Below are 20,029 nucleotides of genomic sequence, written 5' to 3' on the forward strand. Positions count from 1 at the left end.
AATGCTTGCATGAATGAGGCAGGGTGTTTTTGCACAAAGTTTGTAAATTCACTCCACATGTTGTCAAATTAAGATAAGGACCGGAGACCTTGCATTTCTCAGAGTCCTCGGCCCGCTTGAGGCGTCAGCCACAGTCTGCAGATCTTCGCGGCGTTAACATGGATCTGCAGCTTCACTGTCAGGCCGTCACAAACAAAGCAGGGCATTCCTCAGGCATGTCTAAACAGTAGGGCCTGTGGTGTGGCGCTTCCCCACAAATGCCATTACTGCTCGTCTGCCAAGGAAATCTGCTCAAACAGTTTTCTGTTAGGGAAGTGGAGAAGGCGTGGCCGTGGCTGATCACTGTCTCGGTGAGGCACGGTACATCCACATCAGCTGGGCCATCAGAAGCTGTCAAAACCACACTCTTGCGCTTGGCTGACTACCTTAACCAGCAAGTGTAAGTCGCACACACACAGGACTTGACTCTGCATACTGTTATCTCAGGTAATGCACGTCTCAGAGTGACCATTTCACAGAAACACCTTCATCATAAAACTGTGTTCCAGTGTCCCAGATTGGTTTGGAATAGATTAAAGAGTCTGACATTAAGCCGTCTCCTCTCTTACATTGAAACGAGCAGACAGCCACCATGTGACCCTGTTTCCTCCAGCTGAAGTGCAGCACCTGAGTCATCAACCAGAAACCAGAGGGAAGGGGGTTTTCATGCTGTCCATCCTTGAAAAGCGCCTCAGTCAGACAACGCTCAGCATTGTGGGAAGCCGCTGTGAAGTGGTTGAAGAGGATCTCACTGTTTTTGTCAGATGGGTGAATGTGTTGTCGGTGTCTGGTCGGATTAGCTTTGCTAATGGAACCGCAGGGAAGTGGCTCGCAGGCTCTGTCTGACGTTATGACATGCAGAAGCAGTGATCAGGCACCTGATACTTCCCTTTTCTGAGTGACGGCCGGAGGAGGTGTCACCACAACGTGGAACGAGCAGAACACCATAATCCACAGCAACTGTTCTGTATGTCCCGTAAAATATGCATACGACACATTAAATATGGGACATTGATAAATGACCATAGAATTAATAGCTACTAGATATTAAGAATTGATAGATGTTATTACCGTATTGCTCAGTATTACAAAATTACCTTCAGATTACAACTGCTAACTAAAGAGAACATCCGTTTAGACAAGAAATTCACTGTGAAGGAATTATCCCTGTCAGTTATTTGGTTATTAATATTCAATTCAATTCAATTCAATTTTATTTCTATTGCTCCAAATAGAATACAGTCATTTCATGGTACTTAAAGAAAGAAAAGGTCAACTATTGAACAAGAGCAACCAGAGGAGACACAGGAAAGGGAAAATTCCTTTTTTAACAGGAAGAAACCTGCAGAACCAGACTCAGAGGAGACTTTCTGCAGAACCAGACTCAGAGGGAGACTTTCTGTAGAACCAGACTCAGAGGAGACTTTCTAGAACCAGACTCAGAGGAGACTTTCTAGAACCAGACTCAGAGGAGACTTTCTGTAGAAACCAGACTCAGAGGAGACTTTCTAGAACCAGACTCAGAGGAGACTTTCTGTAGAACCAGGCCCAGAGGAGACTTTCTGTAGAACCAGACCCAGAGGAGACTCTCTGTAGAACCAGACCCAGAGGAGACTCTCTGTAGAACCAGACTCAGAGGAGACTCTCTGTAGAACCAGACTCAGAGGAGACTTTCTGTAGGGTTGTTGATTTAGTGTTCCACAGACTCAACATCAGAGCCAAATGATTAACTTAGAATTGAAGTCAGTTCGTTAAAGCTCAGTAAAGAAAGCATTTAAGGAGCTTGAGTTTTGGATCAACACCATCAACCACCACAGACAGGACAAAATATTGGTGCATCAAGAATCTGCAGATTGTTCTGGATCAGGACACCAAGGCTTTTCTACAGTTCTCATATGAAAAAAGTGAAGCACTTTGCTCCTGTCAGATCTTCAGATTGCTGAGATCTGAACTCGTTCAAACTGAGCCTCAGATCCATCCAACTTCTCCAACTGTTGCACGAGGGCAGCTCTCATTTGGTGAATTAGTCAAAAAAGCAGGAAGTACTTTAACCTTTCAAACTCAGCTTTTAGGTTCCATTTCTTCACATTAAATAACAAACACAAATGAGTCACAGAGCTGAGAAAATTGGTTTACAGTCTAGAAAGCTCTGGAGCCTGAACCGTCCTAATGAAGGCAGAACAAGACAAAACATAGAGTCTGAATGAGTCCAGGAATTGGAACAACTACAAAACTGTTTCAGATTTAGGAGCACTGGATTTATGGCTGTACTACAATCTGAAGTATCTCCAAAGACTACTGCATGTAAATAATTGAAAGACAATAAAATCTGTCCAGAGACACTTGAAGAACAAATAAAGTGTAAAATGTCCTTTCTACACAAAATGGCTTCAAATAAAGTCCCCTCTGCCACAGCAGCTACTTTATTGTGGTTCAGAATCATGGAGCTTATTTCAGTGATCATCAGCCTCTTGGACCAGTGGATCAAGCTGATGCAGTTCAACATCTCAGGAGGGATTCAGACAGGAAATGGTTTCACCAGGAAACATGTTCAATGTTAAATGTTAAAAATTTAAATGTTTGGCAAATGAAAAACATTATAAACTTTATACTATAATCATTGGACTGACTTTTCCAAACATGTCAGATGGAATAGAGTTCAAGAAGTGAAAGAAAAGGTTGAAGCTCTATGGGAGAGGGCCTCTCTCCCACACTTTGATACTTCTCAAACAAGTTTAGGGTTAGGTCAGGGATGCTTTAGCTTTTTTTTTGACTTATAAAAATATACTATAGAGCCGAGATGTCTTATGTAGAGTTCAAGGGATAAAACTGGCCCCAAAGAAATTCACATCTGGCTCAAAGGCTTTAGAAATTAATGACATTCTAAACCAGTGGTGGACTTTTACAGCCAGACTTGAGCTTGGACGTTCACAGGTTACAGATGTTTTCCCTGAGAGGATCAATAACATATGGTTTGTTCTATTGAAACAAGGAATTTCATTCATCTTCAGTTCAGTTCACTCAGATATTATCACACACAGCACCGTGCGACGTACTGGCTGCTGAAAGAGCCAAACGCTCACCTCAGGGAAGATACTGAAAGGCTTTTGTGGCCCAGTCTTGGTGATCAGTGTTTTGATAAACGCCAGGGAGCAAATGAAATGGTTCATGAAACAAATTAGCCAAGATATTCAGAAGAATATCAGGAGATGTGGGCTCACGGACGCAGCAGTCCATGGTTGAGTAATTGAGTAAGTAAAATGAACACGGTGTATGGCAGGAAAATAGTAACAAAATAATACACTGTATGTGTGTGTTGGTTTTGTGTTGGGGCCGGGGGTGGGGCGGGACTTGTGCCGCTGCTGCTGGCTTTTCTCCGCCCCTGGACTCCACAATAAGTGTCCTTAGAAGGAGCGCCTCTCCGACTGCGCTCCGGAGCGCATTTTTACGCAGAGCGCAGTAAATCTTTCCTCCACCAAAAATCAGCGATCACACACACTTGTCAGCCCAGTGACAAGACACAATGCGGCAGGATGACAGTGTGCTGAGGCATCACCATAGCATCTGAGGTAAAACAGACTAACTTTAAAGCAGACTCTCACAAAACTCGTCAAACTTTCCTTTTGCGCGCTCGCGCCTCCTGTTCCGTAGTGCGTCCGCGGTAAGCTTTACCCAGGGAGTTTAAAAGATGCTACAATCTAATCCGGGTGTTTATTCCCCAGGGTAATCTCCAGAAGTGTTCCCATCGCCCTGAGATAGACAGAGGGGCAGGTCGGTGAGGGTGGGGGAGCGAGCGGCGGATGACAGGGGCATGGAGATGTTGCGGCGCTCGTCTGTGTTTGCAGCCGAAGTGTTTGACCGCTCGCCCACCGACAAGGAGCTGGTGTCCCAGGCCAAGGCGCTGTGCCGGGACTACATACACTCCAGGCTGAACCGCGCCGGCATGGCCGGATACCCCAAGCCCGAGCACGGACTGGCCGCGTCAGGTGGAACGCTGGGAGACGTCTCATCCGTGCTCCTGTGGTTGGGTGAGTGTGTGTTCGTGTGTGTGTGTGTGTGTGTGTGTGTTGTGTGTGTGTGTGTGTGTGTGTGTGTGTGTGTGTGTGTGTGTGTGCGTGTGTGCGTGTGTGTGTTTGTGTGCCAGGATCACACCCAAGTCCTTTCTGTTTAAATGAAGTCGCATATAAACTGAAGATTAATTAACAGAGCCAATTAATCCCCATGCAGGAATAAACTGGACAGGAATAGAGCCGCTGAATACAAATAGTTCCATAGGCATTCGGAAGAAGATGGGCAACTCGAAGTATGCAAGAGCTTTTTGATATATAAATATTCCTCCTAATTGTAAATCCTTCAAGATAATGAAAATATGTAGCCCACTAATTCATTAGCAGTTGTGCCAAGCTCAGTTAAGAAAATGTATGTGGACTTACATTACATTTCAGGTTCAGGTCGAGTTTGAGAGTTCAGATCTGGTCTTGTTAGAAGTGAAGGTTCCTGGCATGTTGCCATGTAGGAGCTAATTATCCAGAAATGGTCAGAGTCAGTAAGTCATGTAATCATGATTTCTGTGGAAGCACCGTGCAGTGACTGGATTCCAGTAAAAAAAAGAAAGAAAGAAAGGTAGCTCCTGACTGTTTGCTTCATGGAAGGTTTGTATCACAGAGCGAAGTGACGTCTGCTGTTGCCATCCTGATGTAACGCCGTCTGCTGGGAATCTAGTACGATGACCTCTGACCTCTGGCACTCAAATGCTCGCGGACATACTGTATATAGCAGTGTAAATGCCAATTATTTATTACTTTACTACATTATAGTGTCGATGTGGTCAAGAGTGTGTTTGGCTGTTATTTTTAATTGCGATTGTTCCATAAAGTAAATAGAATTCTAAAGATACATGATTTATTACAGAAAGAAAAAGATTTATGTTCATACCAAAATCTCTCAGCAGCCACAGTCATGTGTGGCTTGTTTTAAAAATATGGGGAAAAAAACTGTTTACAAACAGTTTGCTCAAAGTATTACAAAACCTCTGAATATGGATAATGTGTTCTAGACGTGTCAGTCTCTTTTTAATTATTTTCTATTAGCAGGATTTTAAAACGCTCCGCTGGTCTGCTGTCGTTCTGAGTTTTAGCTTGTCTTCTCTTGCTCAGGCGATGAGTTGGAGTACCTTCGTCCCAATGTGTATCGTAACGTCGCACGTCAGCTGAACATAACCGTGGCATCGGAAAGCGTGGTGTCGGACGCTTTCCTGGCCGTGGCCGCAGATATCTTCTCCACAGGTACGTCAGGGCCCTTTCCTATAAGGTCACACCTGCACACAGATGGACTCTGAAAGCATAGAAGATGTCCGTCCATTAAGGGAAGTCCACAGCATTGGGAAGTAAGATCTGGGAGCTTTTATTAAATGAAATAACAATATTCAGAGTTTGGAGAACAAGCTGTACTTCTCTTTGCTTGCGCATCGAATCGGCAAAGTGATTCACAAACTTCTCCCTTTTAAAGTCTGTTTCCGTGTAAACATGTCTTATGAAGCCAGACTGCAGGAGTCTCCCCGAGTGAAAACATTTTGGTGCTGTCATTATCCTCTGACAGGAAAGGAACTGCAGGGCAACATTCAGCCCATATTAGGTGAATATGTTGCCAGAGAGTGGGTGATTGTTTCAGACAGTTTGGACCCACCCAAGCAGCTCAGCCATGAGTTTCTGCTGGATTACCCCTCGGGGAATGTAACAAGGTATTGACTGCAAAGAGAATATCAACAAACTGGAGGAAATCAGGTTCGTCCAGTCTGTGTGATACGCTTCATTATGAAAATAAACAAATAAATAGATACAAATCATTATAATAATAACGTGGTCTATTGGTCTAGTAGGTGTAAACCCCGATGCTGTGAAGTGATTTTTTTAGAAAGACAAACGTCCTCTCAAGGCTCGTGTCTTTAATTCAAATGTATACTGTCAGTGAATTGTGTGTAAAGACGCGCTACAGCTGACAGTGGAGCCGTCAGTGGAGAAGAGGAAGTCTGAACAGCTTGAGATTATGACCACAGACTTCTGATGAGCTGCTGCTCACACTGCCAATAAACTAGATGTAACACATAGAAAAAGACAAGCTGAGTTCATTTTCTGAAAGGATAAATGAAATTTAGCTTTTTAGTTTCAAGTTTTACCAATGTGACTCAGTTTTTTTTTTCTTTTGGTTGTCACTTTGATGAGGTACTTTTGTAAACAAAGCTCTGACAATCCTCTTGTAATATCCTGGTATGACTCCCTTTAACTGTTTTTACTTAAAGACCCTAGAACCAAATTAAAAGTTTAAAATGAAGAGATTAGATCTGCAGTGCAGAGATAAGACCTACGGTTCTGCCGAGCTGCTTCTAGAACATGCTTGGTTGTTGACAAGATCTCATAAAGCTCAGGATCGCGTGGGACAGACTGGGTTGAAAGAGGTTTATGAGCAGCTGGAGTTAGATTAGCCCAGAGGCCTGCAGCCTGCCGCTCCACATGTGGCTCTTCAGCCCATCTGTAGTGGCTCCATCACATTTCAGGAAATTATTTGTGAAATAAAGATGCAAGCGGCGTTGTTTGGGGTCTCGCTATTTGCAGGACCGCCACCGAGACTGTCAGTCATCAGCATGTGACACCGCCGCCTGTTCGTGTTTCTGGGTGGCGCTACAGAGGGAGCACCTTTTGGCACTCAAGGGGTTAATGTTACTGTGTCTTTGGTTTGATTCTGCCAGTCATGATTCGTGTGCCAATTTGGTGTGTTTTTGTTGGTTAAATTTGGATCTGTGTATCTCAAGGAGAATAATAAGAAGGAAACACTAGAAATGCAGTAGTGTCCATGCCTGAAGGGACGGCCGCTGCAGGGGCTCGCTCCCTAATAAGCAGTTTGGTTGCATTTTTATTATTTTATTTGTTTGCCACACTGACTTTCAGAAGTGGTCTGATCAGGCTAAAATTAGCTTTAAGAAGTAAGTAAGTTAACATAAGTTGTTATAATTGTGACGGACATTTTTTTCAGAAAATAAAAAAAGGGAAAATAGGTCAAGGAAAAGAAAAGAAAGGGAGAAAAACAAGATTGGGAAAAACTGAGATAAAAAGAAATAAATAATGAAAGGGACAAGAGGGAAAACACTTGCATGTATAGATAAACTTTGTCTCCCTGAAGCTCTTATCTTTCAGAAACCATTGATCCCTGGACCATCGCTCCTTCTAGTTCATTGTTACTTTGTCTTTTTAATATTGATTGAAAATAACTGAATCAGTGGCTCAAAAAATATTGATTTTCTGAAATATTTTTGTGTGACTTTAACAAAAAAATGTCACTATTAAAAAAGTGTAATAAAATTTCAAACAGAGAAACCTTTAATAAGATACCAGGTTATTTGGAATCATTGAATGTTGGTCTTTGATTAATTTATTTCTCTTCCTGAACTCTATCCATATGATATGTTCAGAAAAAGCCATGGCAAACTCATAATATTTTATTATGTTTTTCATTTGTCAAACTACGATACAACTTTTAAAAATAAAAAAGAACAAATAAGAACTTGATGGCAACTCCCTTGACCAATCGCACTTGAAGCAATTGAAGCATTTACTAATGGTTCTTTCTTTCTTATGTCTGTATTCTTGCTTGTGTTGTACGTCGCTTTGGACAAAAGCGTCTGCTAATGAAATTGTAGAATTGTAGAAGACATGTGGTATGTTGACACATTGAGGAAACCCTGGTGTCATTAGTATTATTCCAGTAGTGTCACATTCAGAAACATTGAACATGTTTCCTGGTGAAACCATTTCCTGTCTGAATCCCTCCTGAGATGTTGAACTGCATCAGCTTGATCCTCTGGTCCAAGAGGCTGATGATCACTGGAAATAAGCTCCATCATTCTGAACCACAATAAAGTAGCTGCTGTGGCAGAGGGGACCTTTTTGAAGCCACTTCTGTAGAAAGGACATTTTACACGTTATTTGTACTTCTAGTGTCTGTGGACAGGTTTTATTGTCCTTCAATTATTTACATGCAGTAGTCTTTTGGAGATACTTCAGATTGTAGTACAGCCATAAATCCAGTGCTCCTAAATCTGAAACAGTTTTGTAGTTGTCCCAATTCCTGGACTAATTCAGACTTTATGTTTTGTCTTGTCTGCCTTCATTAGGACGGTTCAGGCTCCAGAGCTTTCTAGACTGTAAACCAATTTTCTCAGCTCTGTGACTCATTTGTGTTTGTTATTTAATGTGAAGAAATGGAACCTAAAGCTGAGTTTGAAAGGTTAAAGTACTTCCTGCTTTTTTGGACTAATTCACCAAATGAAAACTGCAGATGATAGATTCCCAGACATTAACAAACAAGCTGTCTTTGCGGGGCTCTAGGAACCTGGAGACCGTTACAGGAGACAGATGGATCTGAGGCTCAGTTTGTCCGAGTTCACGTCTAAACACCGCAGAAACAGTTTGAAGATTTACTGTAAATGGCGTCACAGCGAAAAGTCTTCACTCTACTTAGGAAAACGATGAGCTGCCTGATGGATAACCCCCGGAGCCGTACCGACTTGTGTTTGAGTTTCTTCTTGGAGGGACAGGCCGGCTGTCTTCAAACAGAACTGCTCAAACAGCTTCATGCCGTTCTACATACAGGCATGTCCTCTCATACCACGTTCACAGATCCCTGACACCGTTCATGCTACTCTAAGACATTAATATTAAACTCATTGGAGTTAAGGGGTCTTCAGGTTTTTATATGTGCGCCGTGCTTTGAGGTGTGTTTTTAGTCTCCCAGAGAAACCCAGGCGTCCATTATTCCTCTTTATCCATCGTCTTGACATGCAGACCTGCTCATCTGGAGCACGGATTCAAAGCACTTAGCGTTTGTATTTGATTGCTAAACATCACTTGCTCTCCTTGGTTTTTTCTTTGGTGGTTCACAGGCATCCCGGGTCCCAGAATTTTGGCCCTCCTAAACAAGCAGGTTTGCATATTTGATAGCCTTGCTGCCCTGGGAGCTAAACCCACCTGTGTGTCTCTCTTCAGGTGTGACGTGGGGAAAGGTGGTGTCGCTGTACGCTGTGGCAGGAGCCCTGGCGGTGGACTGCGTGCGTCATGGCCATCCAGCTATGGTTCACACCATTGTCGACTGCATGGGGGAGTTCGTCCGCAAGAGTCTGGCTTCCTGGTTAAAAAGGAGAGGAGGCTGGGTAAGAGGAAGCCTTTTCTTGTTGTTTGTGGGACAGCATTGTGTTTGAACCGTGCTGACCCTGGCATGGCAGTGAAGACAAAGTGACATCTGATGTGTAAAGAGAGGATTACGGCTCGCCCTCCATATCAGGCCGCACGCCGCCTTCTGTAAACCGGTGCGGAAAAAAAGAAATCCTTTGCTTGTGAATTCATACAGTTTTGTGTTTGTGCAGAAAAGAGTTGTGGCTGCATTTAAAGTAGTCTGTGAAAGTCTGCACTCTGCGCTCCCACACTGATGCGTGTGTGCACAAACACCTTGCTATAGGCGAAAAAAACGGGGTCAACATGCAAATGAAGGACTTGTCTTCACACGTTTCGGCAGCGTCACGCCATCAGCACGCTACCTCTCACACAGCTCGGATTTGTTGCATAAATTTGAGACTGGATCTTCAATCTGAGCTTCCAGTGACTGTTTCAGGCTGCAGGGCTCTGTGACGACATCTGGGTAAGAATCACTTAGATCTTCTAACGGTTATGGTCAAAGTTTCCTCCTATTTCATTTCATCTACACGAGAACATTTTTCTACTTAGAAGCGTCTCATAAGCAGTCCAACAAAAAAAAGTGCTCTTTGATTCCATCAGCCACCAAAAATCTCACGCTAGCCAGACTTTCTGAGAGTCAACATGTCTGAAATCACAATAATGACAGTGTATCAATAAATACTGTTATCCTGAGTGGTGTTGCACAAAACTGGGCTTGTTTTTTATGGGACGACAATCAGAGATTCTTGCGATCATGATCATGAAGATTGTTATCCGTTGTCTTTGTTCAGGCAGACTCTCTGCTTCGGGCCTGCTGGGGAATTCATGGAAAAGTGGCGAAGCATTGATGACAAGTATGTTAAACTACAGTTCAAGACGACTACAGCTAAGATAACCCTGGGGAGAGGCATAAGAGGGTGGAGGGAGAGTTGCTCTTTGTTAAGCCATCTGAGTCTACATGAAAGCAATCTGTAGGGCCTGCTTGCGGGATTGAGAGCTAAAAGAGAGAGTCTTTGACTTGTGCCGTTCTTGGTTTCTGGGAAAAACAGGGCCTGAGAGCTGGTCTTCCCTTGATGGAGGCTGAACGTTGAACGTGGTTCAGGTTGAGGAACTGAGGCCTGGCTAAGGTTTGGGCCTTCTGGAGAAGTGCCTCATCATCATCATGATTATTGTTATTGTTATTATTATATTATTCCGTCAGTGTGGATCTCAGACGTGTTTCCTGCTGTCTACATGTTGGGAGTTAATCTGTGTTTCATTGCTGTTTAATTCCTTTTTTTCATAATTTCTGTTAACTGGTTTATTTTCAAGGTGCTAAAAGATAAGACATCTATTTCCTCCTTCATCAACAATATGATACAATATGTATGTCATATTTTGTGTCATTCCTGTTGGCAAATACCAACAAACTTACTTATTAAGCTTATTAAATAGACCAAGGTACATATATTTTTATCTTAATTATGTTAACCCTGGAACCTCAAACAAATGCATTTTTGTAATTACATTATTGTGACACTTAACGCTGCTCATGGCTCCTCCCACTGCAACCGACAACCGGTCAGGTAACTGTGTCCTGTCGGCGGATCAAAGAGTGGCCGATCTCACATTTTGTTCCCCAACACTGCTCACCGGGACGCTGCATGTTTGAAATGTTTTCTGACACACCGGTTTCTGCTGCTGCAGATGTTTGAAGAGAGTCGGCTCACTACGATCGATGTGTCGGACAGCTTCAGGCTTCACTGTGTTCTTCCCGACTGACACAGTCCTCATTTGACCCTTCTGGCTGCCAGGCTTTTCTGTGGAGAGTTTCTGTATTCCCCTTGAGCCTGCATGCTACTCTGGCTTCCTAACACATTCCAAAGACATGCTGGTTCAGTACTGGTGTTAATATATTGACCCAAGGTGTGGATGCAGTGTGGTGAGATTGGTGAGCCGTCTGTTTGCCCAGTAATGGACTGGCAGCTTCCACCCTGCAGGGTTGTATCCTGGCTCTCACCCAATGTCTGCTGCTATGTGCTCCTGCTGCTCCTGCTCCTCTTTAACCCCAATTACAATGAACTCTGTATAGAACAGACGCTGGCAAGTTGAGGCCTGAGACTTTAGGGGATTAAAAAATTATATATATATATATATATATATATATATATATATACACACACACCACACCACACACACACACACACACACACATATATATATATATATATATATATATATATATATATATATATATATATATAATATATATATATATATATATGTGTGTGTGTGTGTGTGTGTATGGCTGGGATATTACATCTATACAAACTGTGGTAGTACGACTGTGATATGGACAGAGCATCATCTAAGGAAGAAGATAGTGAAGGTTTAGTCTGTGTCATTTTAAAGCACTTTATAAGTTACTGCTCGCAGCCTGTCACTGTGATATGACAGTGGACTCCTGAAGTCTCTGCTTATCGCGGTTCAGCTGCTCTGGTGGAGAGCGAAACTTCACGAGGTGTTATCACACGGCGCTTACTTACTCCCGTCATGAACTCCGCGACCTGTCGATGGCATCCACCACCCACCTGTGGTAACAATGGAAAGCTCTGGATGACATTCACCAACTCCCAGTATGGCAAAAAAATGATGGGAACGGCGTAGAGTGTTGATGAACAGAGTCTGACGAAAAAAGGGTGCATTATTATTAACCTTCTTCAAGTTACAAAGCTGCTGCTGCTGTGGTACGTTCCCTTGAAGTTAGAGGTTTGTGATGTTAGCAGCTGGGAATGGAATCAATTTCCAGTCATCCCAGTTTACAAAAATAAGCAGTCGGATAACAGAACAGTGAGTGAGCCTCTGCTGAATCCTGGCCATGGCGAAAGCTTGTCTGCTGGGAGTCCTGCAGAAACAAATAAGGTGAAACTCCGGTCCTAGCTGGAAAAAAGACTGACTACGTGCCTCCGTCTGTGTGCTGCTCTTGCTGGAAACAGCACAGCGAGTGACTAATGCGGCGTCCATGTCCTCAGATACACAGCACCCGAGCTGGTTTTGTTTTGAAGGCAAATGGAGTGTGACAGAAATTAGGAGCGATGCATTGTATGACTGACCTCACAAGCACAAATGAAGGACCACTGTTGCATAGCTGCAGGCCAAGCCGAGGCATACTGTATCTGCTCTGAGAGATGAAATATCGCCGTCTGGGAAACTAAAGAACATTCTGTGATTGGAAGAAGCAGGGGGAGATGAACGGTTTTCCAATGTCAGGACTGACACTAAACTGTCCTGTCTGTGGTATTTCCTTGTCCATGAAAGTGGTTATATAAGTGGAGTGCTAAGCAGAGTAGAGTAAGCATCGCTGAGAATCCAGAGTGGGCTCTGGCTTTGGAGTGACATTCTTGTGGGCTAGTTGCGTGTCTTATGTCTGCAGACTCATACAAGTAGAGAATCAAGAACACATGTTGAATTTACCAGCAGAGTCATTTGATTTCACAATGCAACTGAGTGGCTTTTGTCTTCAAATCAGTTCAGAAAACACAAGTCCGTCATCAGAAATACCACTGGGAACAGCCGTTCATCCATCAGACACCAACCACTGCAAACGTTCTGTTGTTTCTGTGAAGAGGAAGCAGGATCCTGAATGAGCTCATAGATACCGCAGTTCAAACGGTTGCCAATGAGCCGTCCTCCGTATACCCAGATTATCCACCGTGCTGTCCATCCACTGACGGGATGGACAGTGCAGTCTGTATATAAGCTCTGTCTTTCATTTTCTGTTTACACTGTTTTCACATGTTGCTTCCTGCAGCAAGCAGAAGCTCAAGTATCCCATGAGATTTCAGACAAGTTGCTGTAATTTTCATTCTAACTTGAAGGGTCAGTGACTCCCAAAACTTAGAAGTTCAAGAACCCAAAAACTAAACATTGCACAAATAAAAAATAAGTGCTTATTGCAGCTAAAAAGTCTCTTCTCTGTTTTCAGACAGCTTTAGTGTTGACATAAAGTTATACCAGATATTTGCACACATTTAACTAACTGAAAGCTCAAGACCTTCGGGACATTTTCCAGTTGGACAGTGCGTAAGTTTTCCATTAAATCACAGGTGACTCCATGTTTTCCAGCTGGTTTTGAGAAAGGTTTTCTCTTGTGTGCCCTCGCAGGTGGATGTCACTAAGTGTGTGGTGAACACCGACCCCAGCTTCCGCTCTCACTGGCTGGTGTCTGCCGTCTGCACTTTCGGACACTACCTGAAGGCCATCGTGCTGTACCTCCTCAGGGAGAAGTGAAAGTGGAACTTACACATTGAATTGTGAGCGGACTGAGCAGCCACTGACACCACCAGCACCGCCACCACCACCACCACCACCTCCACCACCTCCACCAAAGCATCAACTGCTCTGGATCATGTTTACACTCGTTTGCACTGAGCCTTCACTGACCTTTGTATTTCACAGAAAATGACCTCTCCTCGCTTCTCCTGGCTTATATTTATTAGTCACGGTTATATTGTGGCACACTGTTTATGTGAATGTATAAAATCACCCTTTGAAGATTTTTGTTTTTCCTGTTTCACTTTTTTTTCTTTTTTACATAAGTGGTGCCTTTTTTTTGTAGTGATATGGCTCCATCTCCTGGGAACTCATTGAAATCACTTTTTACTTACAGGAGCGTTCCTGAATCAGGCATGTATACACGTAAATCAACAAAGCAGTAAAAACTCTAATAAACAAACATTTTAAAGAAATTGAAAATAATAATGCATGCTTGTTTCCAACTGAGGGATGTTAAATAGTTTAAAACAATTCTGAAATATTCTAGGCACTCATGTGCTTTCATTTTTGCTGTAGAAAGCACAATTAATTTTGAAAAGAGTCGCAGGCTCTATGGGAAGCTCTTCCATCACTCAGTAAATCACAGTTGCAGCAGTCTGTGCCATTGTTCAAAATCAGTTGTTTATCACAGGAATCATGATTGATTAGCCTGACTTTAGCATCCTTTTTTTGGGTTGTAGTTGGAAAACCTTTTCAAAATTCTAGAACCAGTGCTCTTGCTCTTGCATGTCTAAAAATGAGGAAACCTTTCAGTCAGTATGGGGGGTACATTGTGAGACTGTAGCCGTCCTGACGTGCAAATTGGTCGTCCGACAAAATACAACAAACATGCAAGTATAGTTACTTATTGTGGGGTTTAATCTGAGTGGAGAAGCACATGGAATCTTTAACCTCGCTATATCGAGTTTAATGCTGCAGTGAAATGAGTGGGAATCAACCTGCAGAGCAACAAACAGAGACATGCAGACACAATAAACTAAAGAGAAACTATCTCTCAAGCAACGCTCTTCTCTTCTGGCAGTGATTCTCAAGGCATTATACTCAGTCTAATTCTCACCTTCCTTTTAATGAAAAAAGAGCTATTCAATCAACAAGGACAATACTTTCAATACAGTCCCTTTCTTTGTGCGTCCTACATTTTCTCAGGCTCTCCCCTCTTCCTCTTTGGGGCTGTTTTTTTACTTTACGGGGTGGGCAGTGTTGCAATTGGCAGCCTCTTTTGTCTGACACTGACTTGCTGCACTTTGATAACATTTCAGTTTATGAGTAGAATTTATTCTGTGAATAATTCATCTTTTATATGGCACACAGCATGAGGCGACCTGCAAGAGAAATACCTTTGTGAGTCACCTTCAACTATAAATACAAATAAATCTTTTCAACAGCCTGTCACGGCCTGTTGGTGTCTTTTCTATGTGGACAGAGCTCGGTCAACTGCCAACTTCCAGGAATTAAATCTTGTGTAAACACCATTTATTTGCATTATTTTCTACAGGGTTTCACCTGCCACTGCTTTTGTTGCATTAGGTGTTTTTCAAGTGGAGAGAAGCATTGTAGTACTACATTCTGAGATTATGTTACGGTCCATGTTTAGAGCACTTCCTAGAAGAGAAAGGTGTCATTTTCATGAAAAAGGCACATTTTTGCTGGAGGCAACACTTGAAAATCGCTTGAATTCCTGATATACCTTATCAGTCTCAGGAAGGAGTCAAGTTGGATACTTGATGGTTTCCTTTGTGGGAATGATTGACACACATTATTTATAGTTGATATTAAATACGTATATTAGACGCAGTGGGAAGCAGATTTTGCTCCACAGTGGTAAACTGTCTGCAGCTTCTCTGACCTGTCAACCTGTTGTTTCTCTTCAGCTGTTTTTCAGACATGTTTAGCAGAAAGGTATATTGGTACTAAACTCACTATTTAACAGCCTGATTTATCCTTTGAATAAATGGAAAGTACGTCTAGTCTACAGTCTTTGCTGTCCATTATTGTGAAGATGGCTCTTTATAGGACAAAGTGGTCTGAAATGACAGGTACATGAGTAAACTGGACGTTCAGTCAAGGTTTTCCAGACGAGTGTGTAAACATTGAAGGCATTTTGTTGCCACCTAGTGGTTTAACAGAATCTGTACAAGCTTTGAAATAAAGCTTGAACTGATGTAAGATCATTCCACACAGAGACATACGTTTACAGCCTTTTCTGTCTGAAGTCATCTTACTGGTGGAAAATGGTAATAATGACGGTTTCAACTTCATGTGAGATTCCTACGAGGCAGTTTGTGAGTTATAGTCACATGTATTTATCGACACTTCACCACTTACAACTCAGAAATCCAGAAATGGTTGAGTCAATATGTGCCCAGGCACAAATGTGTAAAAGCCCACAGTTCAGGGGTGTCAAGCATCTTTATCTCAGGGGCCGCGTACAACCCAAGTTCATCTTAATTGGGCCAAACTGATAAATGAGTGCCATCATATCCTTTAAAGTTTAAAGAAAAAACTTTTATCACATTGGTGAATGTGTGATGTTTTTTTTGTGAAAGACTGAATTTTTTTTTTTTTGTCTTTCCAAAATGAACAGTTGTCTTGATTTTCTTTTTAAGTATGTTCCATCTTGGAAATAAATCTTTTTTCACAGCAGAAGAAAGTATTTTAAAACACCAAGTGTCTGAAAACATGAAACACCCTCAAGTCCCTCCCCCAGGCTTCAGGGAAAACCACATCTTTTATAAAACAGGCAGGATCTCTCAGTTCTTGGTGTTTCTCAGGCAGAAATCTCCTGAAAGAAATGAAATAGTGCATTAAATTGAAGATCCTTCAGAAAAATAACAAAACTCCATGTTGTTGACTACATGATTTAGTTTTCATTCTGAAATAGTTGATATGAATATTTTTTTAAATATCTTAAAGAACTTTGCTGCCCTCAAGTGGCGAAGCCAGGTAAAGCCATGAGTGCAGTTTACAGATCCACAGTGCACCATGGTTAAATCAAAAGATGAAGATCACACAGGAACTAATACAAGTCAAAACATGTGTTTGTTTTTTTAAAGACTAAAAAAAATCAAACTTCTTGAAAAGATTACAACTAAATGCAAGAAAAAGTTTGAATGAAGACTGAGTAAGTAAACTTCATTTGACTGTATGGCATAAATCATTGGAAAATGAGTAAATATCTGGCAATATTCTGACAAGAGTACAATTATGATAAGATTGGTACAATATTTAAATTCTGAAAAAAACAATGCAGTGATAACTAAATTATCCACATGTTCACAACAGCAACAACAACAATTATAATGATCATAACCAATGTTACAATTGCAAAAAAATCTTTTCAGTTTAAAACAGGAAGGTTATTTTACAAGAGATGATTAACATGGTGGCAAAACAAAAAGAGCTGATAAAGAGAGAAGTCTCTCAAAAGTAAAGATGTGGAAAAGACTTATGCATCCACAGTAAACTGAGTCTGTAGGGAAAATTAAGGAAACTATTTGGAGGAACATTGATGTGAAAATGCCCAGTCTGAGGAAAAGGACTGCGTGATAATGGAAGATGAATATATGTGAAAATGAAAACGTGTGTGAAAGCTGAGTAAGGAATGTGACTCTGTGTTCTAGGTCAGTACAGTAACCCTCCGGGCTTGACTGTAGGTTTTTCTCTTATTTTCATTCATCTCAATTGGCAGTTCAATGCCATGCCTCAAAAACATCACAAACATTCCCTCTGATGGCTGTCTCTGCTCCTCCCCTTAGACTCCTCCTCTCAACAACAAAAGAACTACAAAAAAGCTGTCATCATAACAACATAGTTTGTCATTGAAAAAAAAAGCTCTTTAAAAACTAAAGATTTGTCTATGAAAGCAGTAACATGAACAAAAACCTTCAATGACAAATTCTTTGTTTCAATGACATTTTTTTTCAATGCAAAGTTAATTTTTAATAACAAATCTTTATTTATTTATTTTTTTTCACTGACAACAATATTGTCCCTTTTTTGTCCTCCATAGAAGAGCACTGCCTCCTGCAGTCTGGAGCCTTCATGGACACAATACTCTCAGACCCAATACCCAATACTGGTATGGGTTCATCCCTAGTTTTGCATCAGGAAACGTGCTTGTAATCTATTTAACTGACTACATGGTCAGTCTTTGTCCTCCCTGCAGGGACCCTGAGCAGAGCTGGTCATTCCACTCCGCCGTCCCCTCTCGGTCACCTCGCTGAGTCGGTTCTAAGCTCCGACTCGTTCTCCTGCAGCGCATCCCCCGATGACACATAACGGTGCAGCCCTGCGTGATGGTTTGAACGGAAGACTTTATTACAGCGTTATACACAATAACCGCTGCTTATCCACACACCCAAAGGAGCCTTTCCACAGCAGCTGCCAGTTAGCTTCGAGCTAAGCATGATGCCACTGCTTCCCCGGAGCAGGTCGGTACAATCCAGGACATGAATGGAGACCGCATCAGTACCGACTCAGAGCTGAACGTCCACCAGAGTGTGACTGACATCGCTTCATTGTCCAGCGTTTCTTTGGTTCGTTATTAAAAAATGGAGAAAACTCTCCACAGTGCTAATACGATGCTAACGCCACTTAGCACTTGACATGCGAAGCAGGGCTGAAAGTTGGATTAAAAACAAAGCCAAACACACTCATCCTATTATTTATATTTAGAAATGTGTCTTTTTTCCTCGGGGATCTTTTCAACAAGTGTAGCACAATGCCCCGGTCACCCGTGGACTGCTCGGCTGGCTTTTGATCAGCATTGTGGAGTAATCAATAAGTAGAAAAGATACAGGACGATTAAATGCTCAAAGGCACATCCTGCAGTCTGGTGGACAGAGACGCATCGGGATCACGATGAAGTCGGAAATCTCCTGAAATGTACCGACTTGAGGCAGAAGAGCAGTCCGACGCCAAACGGGGAATAAAAAGCATCCAAAGGCTACAAGCGGCTTGTTCAAAATTCAACTGGGCAAACCAAGCGGCACATTATAAACATTTGATACGTCAAAAAACAGATTTTCCACTGTGTATAATCGAGCAAATCATATCCCTCTACCGAGTCAGTGCTGAAGCATCCTCAGACTGGATCTGCACAAGACAACCAACGCCTTAGGAGCTGGGGAATTAGATAACTGGGTTCTCTCCTTAACAAAAGATGCCCAGACTAGTGATTATGGCTTGATGAGATCATGTTGGTGAACCTCCAACCCTGATTAGGCTGTTTGTGGATCCGATATTATCCTCAGGTCTGTTGTTGATTTCATCTCTGTCTAGCTGCTGATAATGTCTCTCCATTTTTGTGACTGTTTGCAAACCATCCTGAAGGCACAGCGTGTTTATTAACCCGATACATGTAAACTAATTCCAGATAGAGGCAGCTTGGATATTACCGTCCTGTGCTTGTAACGTGAACTCACCATCAGTGTGTTTTTAATGGGACGTCACCCACTCCGGAGCGTCTTGGACATAGATATGTAAACATAGAGACCTTTTTCCTCTGGTGGGAGTTCTGCGTGGCTGCAGTATGGGATGGTTACATGTTTGCTTCCAAGGCAATATTATCAATTCTCGACGCAGTTTTTTTTTCCATCAAGTAACATTTTTCAAAGACTAAAAAGAGCCCACAATAGACAGTGTAAAATATAAAAAGGCTTAGAGAGAATTATGGGGGAAAACAGAAAGCCAAAACTGGATGTTGGTGATTGTTGGGCATTTGGGTGGCTTGGCAATAAACGACAGCAACCAGAATTCAGCGTCAAACAAGAATGAGAAGACATTCCTCACCTAAAACTCCAGCAACTTGTCTTCTCGTTTTGCACCTTTACAAACATTCCATAGAAGGACATTGTGCACAATGGTTATGTAATGACCTGTGCTGCTGTTGTGCATTCAGAATACAGCCTTTTCATACTAAAATGGATGCAAAACATTTTCTCAATCTTTTTTTTTAATTGATGTCAAATCCTTATATTACTATACTTCAATAAGATTAATATCCCTTGCTTTCGGTGAGAAATATCTTGTCACAAATGTTGTGAACTGAGTAGCCAACACAACGGGTGTTGTTATTGCAGTATTCCATCCATGTTATGATATGTCTGTTTTAAATGGAACATGATTACATGGAAGAGGATTAGGGGCAGTTTAATAATAATTAAAAAAGTGTTTAAAATTGGACAGGTCACCATGGGACACCTTTAAAAATTTAAACTTTTCATTTACTTGGCCTTAATCCCCTTCCGTATGTTTGTTAAAGATCAAATCATGTTAAAATCGCTTCACATTCTGTGAGTTTTGATAACTCCAATTATGTAAATATTCGACATCAGTCAGGCATTTATGTCTACTCATATACATCTATGGTGGTGTACGTCATAGCGTTAGACACGCCCACTTCCGGATTCCACAGAGGGACTGTGTTCCCATTGGTCCAGCGTGTCAGAGTG

The 20,029-nt window shown here is 42.0% G+C and overlaps 1 protein-coding gene across 1 annotated transcript; it reads left to right on the forward strand.

Moving 5' to 3' along the window:
* Nucleotides 1-3,836: 3,836 nt before the first annotated feature.
* On the forward strand, nucleotides 3,837-13,954 carry LOC115381743 (bcl-2-related ovarian killer protein homolog A-like). Its single transcript, XM_030083331.1, has 4 exons — nucleotides 3,837-4,067; nucleotides 5,196-5,324; nucleotides 9,078-9,241; nucleotides 13,407-13,954. The coding sequence occupies exons 1-4, from the start codon at nucleotides 3,851-3,853 to the stop codon at nucleotides 13,530-13,532; spliced, it is 636 nt and encodes a 211-aa protein (XP_029939191.1). The 5' UTR covers nucleotides 3,837-3,850; the 3' UTR covers nucleotides 13,533-13,954.
* Nucleotides 13,955-20,029: the final 6,075 nt, after the last annotated feature.

The sequence above is a fragment of the Salarias fasciatus genome, chromosome 23 (assembly GCF_902148845.1).
Source record: "Salarias fasciatus chromosome 23, fSalaFa1.1, whole genome shotgun sequence".
Lineage (NCBI taxonomy): Eukaryota > Metazoa > Chordata > Actinopteri > Blenniiformes > Blenniidae > Salarias > Salarias fasciatus.